The sequence below is a fragment of the Dama dama genome, chromosome 14 (assembly GCF_033118175.1).
Source record: "Dama dama isolate Ldn47 chromosome 14, ASM3311817v1, whole genome shotgun sequence".
In the NCBI taxonomy this organism is placed as follows: Eukaryota; Metazoa; Chordata; class Mammalia; order Artiodactyla; family Cervidae; genus Dama; species Dama dama.
Genome location: NC_083694.1, coordinates 75,421,860 through 75,435,471, shown reverse-complemented (window position 1 = coordinate 75,435,471; position 13,612 = coordinate 75,421,860). Strand labels below are relative to the sequence as shown.

At 61.6% G+C, this 13,612-nt stretch overlaps 1 protein-coding gene across 1 annotated transcript in view; it reads right to left on the bottom strand.

Moving 5' to 3' along the window:
• PKP1 (plakophilin 1) overlaps window positions 1-10,226 on the bottom strand; it is a 38,581-nt gene extending 28,355 nt beyond the window's left edge. Inside the window, exons 1-2 of the mRNA XM_061161297.1 lie at window positions 9,967-10,226; window positions 925-1,031 (exon numbers count right to left, since the gene is read on the bottom strand). Coding sequence (XP_061017280.1) covers window positions 925-1,031; window positions 9,967-10,168 — 309 coding nt within the window. The 5' untranslated portion in view covers window positions 10,169-10,226. The remainder of the gene's footprint in view (window positions 1-924; window positions 1,032-9,966) is intronic.
• Window positions 10,227-13,612: the final 3,386 nt, after the last annotated feature.

The following is a 13,612-nucleotide window of genomic DNA, read 5'->3' as shown; positions in this document are numbered from 1 at the left end:
ATAAAGCCACGGAATCTGCAGACTGGGCAGAAACCTGGGCGTCACCTAACCCAGCACCCCGATTTGGAGTAGAAGACTCCTGTGTGGGCTTGTGTGGTTGAACCAGAGCATCTGGTTCAGTGCCTGGCGTGGAGTTAGGGCTAAAGAGGTATTTGCCCAGTAATGGGTGACGGGCGCAGCGGTGAGGCCACAGAGAAGGACGGAGACAGGGCTTGGCTGAAGGCATCGAGGATAGTCTCGTGCTAATCAAAAAAAGTTTCTTAAGAAGGACTATGCTCAGGTTTTTCAATGCATATTGTTTCGTTTAGGCCTGACAACAACCCAGAGATAGACTTTGTCGGACCCATCCTACCTGTGGGGGGACTAAGGCACAGAAGACTCTCGGCCAAGGTCACAAGCCCTGTAGCAGCACAACTAGAATCTCAACGTGGGTCTGTGCAACTTATAAACTCAAGCCCCGGGCACACACCCTCTTACTCCAGAGCTGGCCGCCGTGGACACCCCCGCCCCCCCAGGGGACCTCCAGAGTCCCGTCCTTGGTCATCAACACCCACTGAGGAGGGGGCCCCTGGGGATGTTTCTAGAAACCTCTAAGTATGCCCATGACCGGACCACAAGAATCAAACTTCTTTCAGAACCATGAGTAAATCAGACATATGAGAAAATGGACTTAAAAAAAAAAAGATGCTTTCTTTACGCCTTTTCTAAAATGTTCTCATTTGATACATTTAGAAATACCCACTCTGCCCGGAAGGAGTGCAGTAGCGCCACATGTGAAATAATGGCCAAGCAGACGGACCGGTCAGAGATGGGGGCTTCCCCTGGGGGACCCTGCTGCCCCCCACCCCCTTCTCAGCAGCCAGGACGCTTTCTCCTGCTCAAACCGGGGGCCGTGCCCGCAAGCGCCCAGGATCGGCTCCTTACCGGGTAGCCCCACGAGCCGTTCCCTGCCTGGAACTTGGAGTAGAAGCTGCTCCGGCTGCTGCTCCCGTAGTTGTTGTAGTTGTCGGCCAGGCCATCATACATGGAGCCTTGGGGGCAAGGACAGGCGTTAGGACGGTGCCGGCCCCGCGCTGCCCCCAGCCCTTGTCCCCCGAGCGCCGGCACCCTCAGAGGAGACCAGGAGGACGGGGAGCAGCTCTGTGCCAGCCTCTCCCTCTCTGCCCGCCTCCGGCACAGCCGCATGGCTGCGGGTCAGCTCTCAAGGCCCTGGGCAGCCCCCTTCCAGGGTCTACCTGTGGTGGGCTGGCACCAACAGGTCAGGAGCTGGCCTGGGGGGCCTGGGGCCCCTGCCGCCCCGGTCCAGGGAAGCAGGACCCCTCGCTCCATGAGGACGGCCTTCCCGCTCAGGGGAAACAGCCAGGAGGTGGACATGCTGGGCCCAGAGGCTGCAGTCAGGGCCACAGGGCAGCGCCCGAGGATGTGGCCCGCGCCCGGCGGACTCTGGTTCCTGACCCAGATGGGGTAAGGGGCCTCCTTCCTCTCCCAGGAGCCCCCGCCGCCAAAGGGGGAGCAGCCACCGACCTCAAAGGTCCAGGAAGGAGTAATTACTGTTTTCCCAGAGCGTGTGGGCCCGCAGATGACAGGGTCCGCCGGAGGACGGAGCGTCATTACGATCATTAGGGGCAAAGTGGCTTCAGCTCTCAGAGGGCGGCCTGGACAGACAGCCCCTTCACCAGACAGCGAGGGGGGGCTGCCTCAGGACAGCCCGGCTCTGCCCGCTGCCCTAGAAGCTGACGGTGACCTGCCCAGGGCTCCGCTCACGCCGCGTGTTGTGCCAACCCGGCCTGACTTCCTCGGCCACAGACGTGGAATCGGAATCGTCCGTGGACCCAAGCTCAAAACCTGGGACCGAGCTCCGCCCGAGGGGCTGTCCTGGGTCTGGAACCCGGGCGGCATCCCGTCTGGCACCCCATTTCCAGGACCAGGAGCTGTGGCTTGACGGCCTGGGAGTCCGCAGCAAGGCTGGCCCCACGCCCCTCGGGCCCTGGGGAAGATGGATCCTGTCAGAGGGCCCGAGCTCAGCTCCAGGGGCAGGGTCTGGCTCAGTCCACTCTTCCCTGGGGACTGTGCCCCTCAGACCCCCGCACCTCTGGGGGTGGGCGCCGAGCACCCGGCTGGGAGAGAAGGGAGGGCAGGGGCGGCTTTGCAATGTGTATCCCCACCTCGGGCCACCTCCTGTCTAGAGCCAGGTGACCCCGACAGCTCACAGGAGGGGTCCTGCCCCTGACTCCCCAGGCCCCCACCACAGAGGGCTGCTGGGGCCAGTGGCTGTGGCAGAGACCCCTGCCCTGCAGCTAGAGGTGCTGAAACTGGTCCTGGCTCTGGACCTCGGTGGGGGCTCCCCAGGTCGCTCAGTGGTAAAGAACCCACCTGCCAATGCAGGAGGCACAGGACAGCAGGTTCGATCCCTGGGTGGGGAAGATCCCCAGAGGAGGAAATGACAACCCACTCCAGTATTCTCGCCTGGAGAATCCCATGGACAGAGGAGCCTGGCGGGCTACGGTCCATGGGGTCGCAAAGAGTTGGGCACGACTAAAGAGACTTGGCACGCACTTGCACTGGGCCTGGCCTTCCTCTTCTGGAGAGAGAAGGGGTGGCCTCTCTGCACCCCCAGGTCCCATGGCTGTGTGATCATAGCAACTCTCACCTCACGGCATTCAGGGAAGTGGCCTTCTTGTCTCTAGAGACAGGCTTCAGCAAGGAAGCATTTGGGCACCAAAGGCTTCATCATCATCTGCTTGGCTGCCAGCCTCAGGGTCCCCGAAGAGGTCTGCCCATTCCAGGGTGCCCTGGGCCCAGGCCTGACTCCCGAAGGGGCTCTCCTGAGGCTGTGACTTACTCCAAGCTCCCTGATGACCAGGCAGCCACACCGCCTCCCTTCTCAGGAAGCTGCCCCTCTGGAAAGGTGACCTTCCTCAGGAGGAGTCTGGGGGCAATCTCACGGGCGTGGACCCCAGGGCAGGCAGCTGACAGCTGGTGTCCTGCCCACCTCCCCTCCATCCAGCCCACTCCCGCAGCCCTTCTGGGTGGGGCGGGGGGAACAGACCAGGGTCCCACAGGGGAGGAAGTCCTCACCCAAGGGCGGGTGTGGGCCAACCAGCTGCTTTGGATGGAAATCTGGGCTGGCAACAGACATGGGGTTCTGGGACAGGCATCCCCGGGAGGCTCCACGGAGGGCAGGTTCCCACGGGGCCCCCACCCTGCTCAAGAGGGAGGCTGTCAGCAGAGACATCACTTGTCCTCTTGGTCACCAGCTGAAGCGTCTCCTCCCCAACACCTGCCCCTGCCCGCCTCCCTCTTACTTCCCTCCACGTGACAGTGGGGGAGTTCTCTGCCGTGGCTCTGGAGTACCCTATCAGCCAAGGCCAGTTCCTGTGACCCAGGGGGCCTGTGGGGGTGACAGGTGTGGGTGGTAGCTCTCACTTGTTTGGACCAAGGTCTCCAGGCCCGTCCAGGCAGCTCCTGAAGGCACCTTCCCAAGATCACCTGCCACTGGGGGTCAGACTGCCTGACTCCCACCATGAGCCACTTGGCCTGGCCTCCTTGTGAGAATGAGGCTGCCATCACACCGGCCAGCACTACTTCTCTGGCGGGAGGCAGCTGCTTGTGGGCTGCGGTTTCGAGGGGAGTCCAGAGACTTCACATACTTGCAGTCACACCTTGCAGCATGCCAGATACTCGAAGGGGTGCAGGCAGGAGGTGAGCTGTTTGTGAGCACTGTGCCCACGGCAGAAGCAAGGGCTCCCTCTCCTGACCCCGGGGGTCTGGTTGGTAAGCACCACCCTCGGAGTCAAGTGCAGCAGGAAGAAGACGGAGCTTCCCCCCGAGAGTGATGCAACAGCTCTGACTGGTCCACGGCTTCCCACTGGTCCCTTGGCCTCTCTGGACGTCACTCCTAGGAAGCCTTCCGCGATGACCCCCACCTGGTCCCTGCACCCAGGTCCCCATCCTCTCGGTGCAGGGCATGGTGAGGTATGGTGCCCCCCGCCCAGCCCTGGGGCTCAGTGTCCCCGCACCTGCAGCAGGGGGCTGGGGTTGTTCACTCCACTCGACCAGGTCCCCCCGCACCCAGAGAGGTCCCTGTTGGTCCGTAAACTGGGAGAGACCGGAGCCAGAATGCCCAAGGCCGCAGCCCTGGCGGGGGGTGGGAAGAAGGGTCCCAGCACCTCTCACTCCACATTCACCCCACCTCCCGGGGGGCACAGCACCCACGTCCTCTCAGGAAGGGCCGTGGGCCTCTCTGTCCAACGTGTGTCTGCCAGAGGTGTCTTCCCACCCCCAGAAGTCTGGGGTCAGAGGGCAAAGGTCTGCCTTCCCCGTGGGGTCAGCACTGTCAGCCGCTCTGCCCACACAGAAGCCTCATTCAGGTCAGCGCTTGGGGGAGAAGTTGTCTCAGACCCACCCCGCAGACGACAGCACCTGGGGTCCTCCCCTCGGGCCGCACAGGGGGCGACTCGCCCCGGGTTACCGGGGAGCCCTCGTCAGGACGCCCTGGACTCTTCCCCCGCCGGGCGGGCGGACCCTCCCAGGGTGATTCATCCTTCCACCGCCAAGCTTTCCACGCCTGCCACACCTGAAACATTCCTGCTCTCCTCTCGGTGGGCCCCGCCCGCTCCCCCAACCCGACCCCGGCCAGCTCCTCCTAGGGAAGACCCCCGGGGGGCCGGGCCTCCTGCGGAGCCAGTCGGCATGCGGCCGCCTGTTGGACACACTCTGTGCTGTGTGTGTGTGTGTGTGTGTATGTGTGTGCGTGCGCGCGCGTGTGTGTGCACGTGTGTGTGGGGGGGGGGAGGTCCCCACCCACGCCAACCCCGGGACGGGACTCCACCTGGAGGAGGCCGTCAGGACATGGCCAGCCTGCTGGCCGGGCTGCTCCACGGCAGAGTCCCCCCGCCCCCGACCAGCCCCCACACCCCGCCCCACGAGCCACCCGCCCTCAGAGAGGGGGACCTCGGGCCGCCCCACGAGGGCCTGTCTTCCGGCTTCTCTTGCGCTTACGTTGATTCCTCCACACAAAAGCTTGACAAAGGACGCCCTCCACCTTTTGGCCCTGAAAACGCCTTTGCTTCACCCCCTAAATCCCTTCCATGAGGGATGCCCAGCAGAGCGGGGCCCACAGTAAGAGGGACTTCGGTGAGAGAGCAGGGAGACACTGGGGCGCCTGGACCGTCCGGCAGCCCGGCGCCGGCCCCTCCGCCCTCGCCCAGGCCAGCAGGGGGCTCTGGCTGCGCCACCCGGCCCTGGACGGGGGCGTTCAGCCCAGTCCCACAGCCGCCCTGGCACAGTCCTGCCCACTCCTGCGCACGTGTAGGAACAGACACCAGAGCGGCCTGGGCCACCCCAGCCCCGTCTCCCCCGTCCCTCGCCAGCACACGTGACCCCGAGGGCCGGCCAGGGCGTGCTCAAACCAGCTCTGCCGGAACCTGCTTCTCCTTCTGATGATGTGTGCGCGGCCACCACTGAGCCTGCGGGTTGGGCCAAAGGCTGGGCTGGCATGGCGGGGGCGGGCTGGGCAGGGCTCGCCCCGCGGGGGCTTCCAGAGTAAACGACTGTCCCCAGCTACTGCCGCGCTGGATGTCATTTGTATGTGTGAGTGTGTGTGTGTGTGAGTGTGTGTGTGTGTGCATGGGATGGGGTGATCCCCACACTGGGTCTCTGTCTGAGGGAGGATGGGGACAAGAACAAGGATTCTTGAATTTTGTTGCAAGTCCACCTGCCCACACCATCCCCACAGTAACTAAACCAGAGCCTCCAGGGTGGGACCCAGGCAGGCTCATTCTTTAAAACTCCCAGACGGTGCCAACGTGTGGCCACGATTGAGAGCAGTCACTGGGAGATATTTTTTGGTGATCCGATGCTTCCTGGAGGGAGACTGGGAGGGCTGTGTCTTGCGAGGAATGGCTTTCTGCCATGGCAGGTGGTTTGGGGAAACGGTCCGCAGAGGCAGTGAGACATACAATCTGCTTCCAGTGAAACATCTGCGGTGATCACGCCCCACCTCTAACGGCTGCACAGACCCAGAGAGAGGCAGGGCTGGCCTGAGGTCACACAGCAGCTGGCAACAGCTCCAGAGAGCGCTCAAGCCTCCTGGGACCAGTCAGACTCCCACCACTGCACAAGCTGCAAGAGGGAGTGAGTGTGTATGTGTGTGCACACGTGCGTGCCTCAGAGGTGCGTACCAATAAAGAGCCTTGCACGAGGCTACCTTCCGCTCCATGGAAAACGTTCCTTCATTTTGTTTTGTTCAAACATCACACACCTTCTAGGAGTCATACCCTATAGCAGAGGTAGCTCCCAGAATTTTAAACTTAGAACAACTGGTGTATTGATACTGATAGTTTGGTGTGTGGGGCGAGGAGTTTGTTTTGTTTATTTGTTTTTTTAATCTCTGTCAATGAGCTTAGCAAAGGAGCAAGGTGCCGGGAAATGGCATGTGCCGTGGAACACCCAGGATACTCGGCATTTTTGCATCTGCTTTAACAGGCCAGTGGAAATGCTGGCTAAATCCTCAGCTCCGAGCCAAGAGGCATTGTGAAGCAAGGAGCACTGGCTCCTGTGAGGTTTAATCAGGACACTTTGCTCTGGGACAGGCTGACGCAGACACCCCGCCCTCCTCGCGCCTCAGCGCTGGTCCCAAGGGAGAAGCCCAGCAGAGCTGTCTGAGCCTGGCCTGTGCCCAGGACGGGACATCTTCCGAGAAAGCGGAGAGCAGACCCCCGGCCCGGGCGCAGGCTCGTGCTGAGACACGGCCCACGCACGCAAGGCCAGAGAGCCGGCCAGCGTGGCCTGAGATGGGGCCGTGCCGCGCCACCCCCCCGGGCGCAAGCCTCCACCAGGAGGGCTTTGGGGAGAGGATGCCTGCCCCGTGCACCCCCACCTCTGCCCGTCGCGGGCAGGAAACGGTGCTGCTGAGGAGGGTGCAGACGGGACCCCCAGCCCGTGGTGACGCTATCTCGGGGCAGTGGGCAGGGCGGGCGGGTCAGGACTCCCTGGAGTGAGGAGTGGTGTGTGGAAGGGAGTGGGCTCCAGCATGCGTGTGCGTGCACATACATGTGTGCATGTACATTTGTGTGTGTGTGCATGTGTGCTTCCGCACACATGCGGGTGTGTGCGTGCCTGTGTGTGTGTGCGTGTGTGTGGTGGCGGTGGCAGGTTTGGATTTGAGTCTGAGCAGTCTTGTTCAGCTTTCAGCAGAGGCTCCAAGGAGAGCATAAAGGGCATGAGTGTGGCAGAGCCTTCTCTGGGGCCACACGAGTGCGCCAGCCCCTTCCCCCACGTCCACCCCACGTGGACTCCCCCTCGAGGGGGTCACATTTTCCAGCCCCCATCTCCCACTGGGCCGCCTCTTGCTTCCCACCTGGGCTTACACCCTTTGCCCACGGGGACCCCCAGGAAGCAAGGGCAGCCACGTTCCAGAGCCCCTTCAGGAAAAGGGGGGGCCAGGTCCCAAGCAGACTCCACCGGCAGGGTCTCCAGGCCCCAGAGACCCCCTCCCTCCCTGGGGACTGCCTGGCTGGGCAGGGCGTCTTTCTGGGCCCAGGTTTTGGGGGAGGGCACGGCGTCTGCCCCAGGCCCCTTCCACGGGGCCCCCTTTCACCATCCTCGAAGGCTCCAGGCCCCTCCCGGACCAGGTGGAGAGCAGCCCCGTGGGGCCGGAGCCAGGGCGGGGGCCTGGGAGAATCAAAGACCTCACAGAAGCGTGCTCTCCTGTCCTGGGAAACGGAAGGAGAACCAAGTCTGTCCTGGGGCAGAGGGGGACGGCCTGACGTGTGGTCCCCCCAGGGACCCCGTCACCCCTCCTGGGAACCAGAGCAGATGGGTAGAGTGAAACCAACGGGATAAAGAGAGACCGGAGCCGGCAGAGGTGGTCATGGAGCAAACCGGGGGCGCCCGGGCGGCGGTTGCCAAAAGGAGGGGATCCCTCTGAAGACAAAGCCAGACAAACCAGAAACACCAGCTCCAGGTGGCCTGACGGCCTCACCCAGTTACAGCGCCCGCTGGGGAAACTGGCCCAAGCCAAGGGTAAAGGGGACACGCCTACAGTGTCAGCCCTCAGAGCGGACACGCCGGCCATCGGCAGAGTCCATGAGCTCCTGCTGACGCCCCCCGCGGACCTCGGGGTGGAGGCGCGGGGAGGGGGGTGGACGTCACCCGCCACGAGGGAGGCACCCAGTTGGGCCGGGGAGGGGGCATCGGGCACTTCGACTGGCTGTCTTCTCCGGAGCTACGGCCCCCCAGCTCAGGCCAGGGAGGAGCGGGAGGGGAGGGACCGGCGAGTCCCGCCCCAGGGAGAGGAAGCCGGCGTGAGTGGTGACCTCGCGGTGCCCAGAAGGGGCCACTTTGTTTTCCAGTCCTACTTCCAAAAAAGGCTGGAAGCAGCCACCGAGGCCCCAAGCAAAAGGGAAGGTGGCAAGCACTCCGGAAGCTGTGACTTTGAGTGGGGCCTGGCGGGAGAGGAGCCAGGGCGGGGAGCACAGAGCCTCAGGAGTGGGGGGCTTGGGCGCAGAGCAGTCCGCTGCCAGCCATCTTCTCGCCCTCAGCTCTACCTGGGGCCACTCAGGGGAGAGAAGAAGGCACGGAGGCAGAAACCGCGAGCTGCCGTGTGCGTGTGTGTGTGTGTGTGTGAGAGAGAGAGCTGGTATGTGTGTGCCTGCATGCCCGTGTGTGCATGCGCGTGTGGGCCACGGGCGGGGGTCCATCCCCTTTGTCTCCTCCTCTTTACTACTCTCGTCTACCCCACTCTCTCATGAGCTCGAGAGCTCTTGAAAAATATACCTCTTTTTTTTTTCAATGAATAAGTCTTGGTTGACCTGTACTGGTTTACAGTCTGCAGCTTCCTTATTGGCCTTAAACTATGGGGCTTCCCTGGTAGCTCAGGCAGTAAAGAATCTGCCCGCAATGCAGAAGGCCCAGGTTCAGTCCCTGGGTTGGGCAGATCCCCTGGAGAAAGAAATGGCAACCGACTCCAGTATTATTGCCTGGAGAATTCCATGGACAGTGGAGCCTGGCAGGCTACCGTCCATGGGATCCCAAAGAGCTGTATACGACTGACTGGACTCTCACAAACTTAACTAACTAAATAATTAGGTAGAAGGTACCCGCTGACTTACATGTAATTCTCACTGGGAAATGCTTTGTGTGAGTCTGCGGTCTAGAACTTCCACTAAGGCGCCTGTCAGGTATCAGACCTTCCTCCCTGAGTTTCGGGGTCCTGCCCCTTTCTCCTGCCCTCCCCCGACAGCTGGGGGACCTCAGCGCGGCAGGGTGGGGCTGGCCAGGCCCATGCCTAGATTAAGGAGTGCCCAGCACCAGGGCCCAGACCAGGGTAGGGGCAGTTCTGACCTCCAACCCAATTGCCTTCTGGCCTCTAAGAGGCATACTTCTACACCAGATGAGTGGGCAGACAGTCCCGAGGGAGAGGGGGCAGCTCTCAGCTCAGGGAAAGGGCGTCCTGAACCCCTCCCGGGGCTGGGCCCCCAGCGTCCGCGCTGCCCTGGGGCCACCTGGGAACCACACTGCTGTGAGGCTCCAGTGCTGGGCCGTCACAGGGGCGCCTGCCGCCGGTGCCCGGTTGCCGGAGTGCGCGCCCCTCCTGGGCCTTCGTCGGGCTCTGTGACTCCCCGCCCATCCCAGCCAGGCACTGGGTGACCCCCTCCGCCCAGGACTGGGACCCCACAGCTAAGTCCGTGCACGTTGGGGTGGGAGGGGTGAGGGGCGCACGACCACGGGCGGCTGGGCAGGATCGGACTCGGGGAGAGACCCCCGGAGCCGGCTGGGGAAGAGAACCCCTGGACCAGAGGTCGGTCCTGACTGTCCGCCGCTGAGCGGTCAGGGCCGCGGCTCCAAGGGGGACCAGAAGGCCGGGGGCGCCGCTGGGGCGCTCCGCGCGGACCCTGCCCCGCGCCCCCAGATAGGGACGCGCGCGCCCCTCGCGTCGGGGAGGGGCGGGCATCCGGCCTTTACCTCGGTTGGAGTGACTCAGGGTGGACGACTGGGAAGACTTGGACTTCTGCCGCTTGACGGTCATCATCACCTGCTCCTGCACGCGCTGCCGGCCCGACGTGCCGGTCTTCATTTTCTGGTCGGACGGCAGAGCCAGCGTCGAGTTGTCCTGGTCCTGGAAGCATTCGTAGGCCAAGGCCGTCTTGAGCGGCGAGTGGTTCATGGCGGCGCGGGGCGCGGGGCGCGGGGCGCGGGCCTGGAGAGCGAGCCGAGCGGTGCGAGGTGCGGGCGGCTGCGGGAGCGGGCTCTTCTCGCGCTCAGCGGCGCCCTGTGCCCATAGAGCGATGGTCCGCGAGCGCGACGGCTCTCGGCTGCTCCCGGCGCCTCCACCCGCCGTCCGGGCCCCGGGACTGGCGGGCCCGCCCTCCGCCAGACTGGATATACCGCCCCGCCCCGCGCCGCCCCCTCCCCGCCGCGGCCGCTCCGCCGGAGCCCCGGGCGCCGCGCCGCGGGCCGGGCGCTCTCGGGGGCAGGGCTTCCAGTCCCGAACGTGGACCGTGGCGGCTTCCTCCTTTCTCTCCCTTTGTCCTCGTCCCTCTCGCCGCGACCTGCCGAGGTGAGGCCGCCTCCGGGGAGCCGCCCTCTGGCCCCGTCCTGCGCGCTCAGGAGTAAAGCGTGCGCTCAGCTCGGGCCGCGGGAGACTTCTCTCCAGGAAAAGAGTCCTTCTCCACTCTGCGCCCCGCACAGCCCGATGCCCGCCTCCCTTCGTCCAGGGGTCAGGGCAGAGACCAGCCCTGTGAATGGGGGGCTCCCAGGCTGACGCAGGAGCACCGTCCTGTCCAAAGGCTCGGCGCTAAGACAGCTTCCGACCTGAAGGGAAGGGGTGGGGGCCCGAAGCCCACCCAGGACCAGACGTGAGATGTAAAACCATAGGGTAGCACCCCCACCCCCATCCCGGACATGGGCTCCCCAGGGCAACACCGTGTGAGCAGTGGGTGTCTCTGAAACTCCAGACTCGACTCCTAAAATGGGCTCCTGGCCCATCTTAGGGGCTCAGTAAAAGTAGGTTTTAACAGATGAATGAAGACTGGCTAACTTAAGGTAAACTAAGGTAATATGAACTAAGTAACTCGAATCCTACCCAGATCCTTACAGAAAAACTGGAAGGTTGCCTGACCTTTTGAAACTGCCTGGTGGTGTATTTATTACCCTAGGAAGTTGCATCTGTTCTCCCAGACTCCCTGGGGACATGTCTAATGAAGCTTCATTCCTATAGTCTTGTCTTCAGGCCCAGAGGTCGCTGGCACCAGGGGATCTGGTGTGTAACAGGAACTGAATGTTTTAGACTTACGTTGATGGAAATCTTTCTAAAGGCAGCGCACCCTGCCTTCCCCCATTAAGCAAAAGACCCTGAGCAGAGTTTTGCCCTTCCTGACATGCCGGACATCCCGTGCTGAGCCACAGTGCGGCCCAGGGCTTCCTCCAGATGTCACCTCTGCTCACTTTTCTAGCTGACACTCACAGCTCATGTCTTCGGTTTGCCTTTCTGCCCTGTAGAGGGGACTCTCAGAAGCTGCACTTGTCAGGGATGCTGTGAGGAAGAATGGAGAAGCCTGAGGACGGTCTTAGGGCCCACGTGACAGTCACTCTCTGGCTGCCTGAGACGTGGGTGTTAGAAGCAGCAGCCCAGTTGTTCTCCATAATGCATTCCTGGGAGCCACGTGCAGAGCAGAATATCGTAAAGCACGTCATGGTTTCAATAGAAATAGTTTGATAATTGAGGGTTAGGTCCCTAAGAAGTTAGCGTCAAGTAAGCCAGAGATGTGACCAACAGTATGTCATAGATAGCCAAGTCCACCCCCTGCAGACCTGGACCATCGCTTCCAGCTGTAAGATCCCACTTTGAGCCTCAGTCTGTCAGAGCTGGGCATCATCAGGCAGTTCCCTGACCCAGAGAGCAGGTAGCTTGCCCCTGGTCACCAGTTAATACATGGCGAAGCCTCCATTCCCATCAAGCCTGGCTCTCCCCTCCACACGACCAGCCTCCTTATAAAAGCCCTATAAAATGGGCCTTCGAGTTCAGGGCACACCGGTGACAGAAGCGCCCCATCGTCCTGTGAAGTACACGTGACCGCACATAAAAATACAAGTCCATTGTGTCACACACCGGGACCATCTACAACCTAATATGCTGGCCATAATAAATGCTAATTACATCTTTAAATAACGAGACTTTGCTACCTGTAGGATGCAGAAGGGCCCTGAAGGAGGTCACGGGAGTAGCCCATATCTATAAAAGGCCACACTTAGCCCCTGGAGGTTGAAACTGATTATCTTTAAAATTGCTTCCAGATATGAAGTTTTTCTAGATGCTTCTCTATGATTTTGATATTAACATTGTGATATATTGAAAGCCATGGCAAGTATTCGCTGTGCTCCCAGCAGTCAGCACAGTCTGGGCCCTTACATGGAGAGCCTGGTTTGAATCCTTACGATCCTTCTATGAGTTGGGTACCAGTGCCATCATCTTTCTTTTTCAGATGAGTAAACAGGCTTGGCAAGGTCACCAGGCTGGTAAGCTGCCTGAGCCCAGGCAGCCTGGACCCAGCCCCGGGGCACCTGGGGACGGTGCTGGACCGCCTCCTTGAGATGTCCCCTTGAGAAGCAGCGGCTGAAAGCCTTCCATGGACCAGCCTTTTAACAGCATCCGTTCCATCACGTGGCATGAAAGCCAGGCGTCCGGGGACCCAGTCCCAGCCGCGTCCCTAGTTCACGTCACGATGCTGGGCCGGCCTCCTCCTCCGTCCTCCTCACAAGTCTGTGAAGTGAGGAGGTAGACTCGGTAGCTCCCGAGTCCACTGTCACTCTCACGCCCGGATCAGTCGCTTTGTCTCGCCTACCTCCAACGTCAAGGAGAAGAGAAGTGTGGAAGTGGGTGTGGGTGGAGGGCGGGCCGGTGCCAGAGCCTGTCCACACTGCAGACACGATTTCAACTCCCTGCAACCCTCCATAACCCTGCAAGAGATATGGCTTTGCCGATGAGGAATCACACTCAGAAGCATGGAGTCAGTGGTGCAGGAGAGAGAAAGGGAGGGGCTAGGACTCCGCTGGTGGCCCAGTGAGCAAGACTCAGCTCCCAAGGAGGCGGCCCGGGTTTGATCCCTGACCAGGGAACTAGATCCCACAAGCTTCAATGAAGGGTTTGCATGCCACAACTAGAGATCCCGTGAGCCACAACGAAGACTCCATGCAGCCAAGTAAATAAACAAAAGTTTTGAAAAGAAAGGACTCGGGCTCATACCACAAGTCTGGGACCACGGTGAGGTTTATTCTGGCTGGAAGACTGGTCTCAGGCCACAGCTCTTGCCATCCATCACTTCTCTTCTCCACCTGCCCCAGCCCTGCCCCATGGGGCCCTGCCTCAGAAACAGGCTGAGAGGGTCACGGGCCCCAAGGGGAGAGCAGAGGTCATGAGGACCCCTGAGATGAGCCATGCCTGTAGATGGTAAAGACACCTTAGTGGGTGTGGGGTGGTTTAGGGAGAAAGCGTCTTGGAAGAAGTTAACCTTGACTTCGGAAACAAGAGTCGATTTCATCCTCAAAGATGTCACGATGACGAGTACGAATGGGGGTCTCACTGTCTGCCCCTGCCCTGCAGGCTGCCTGG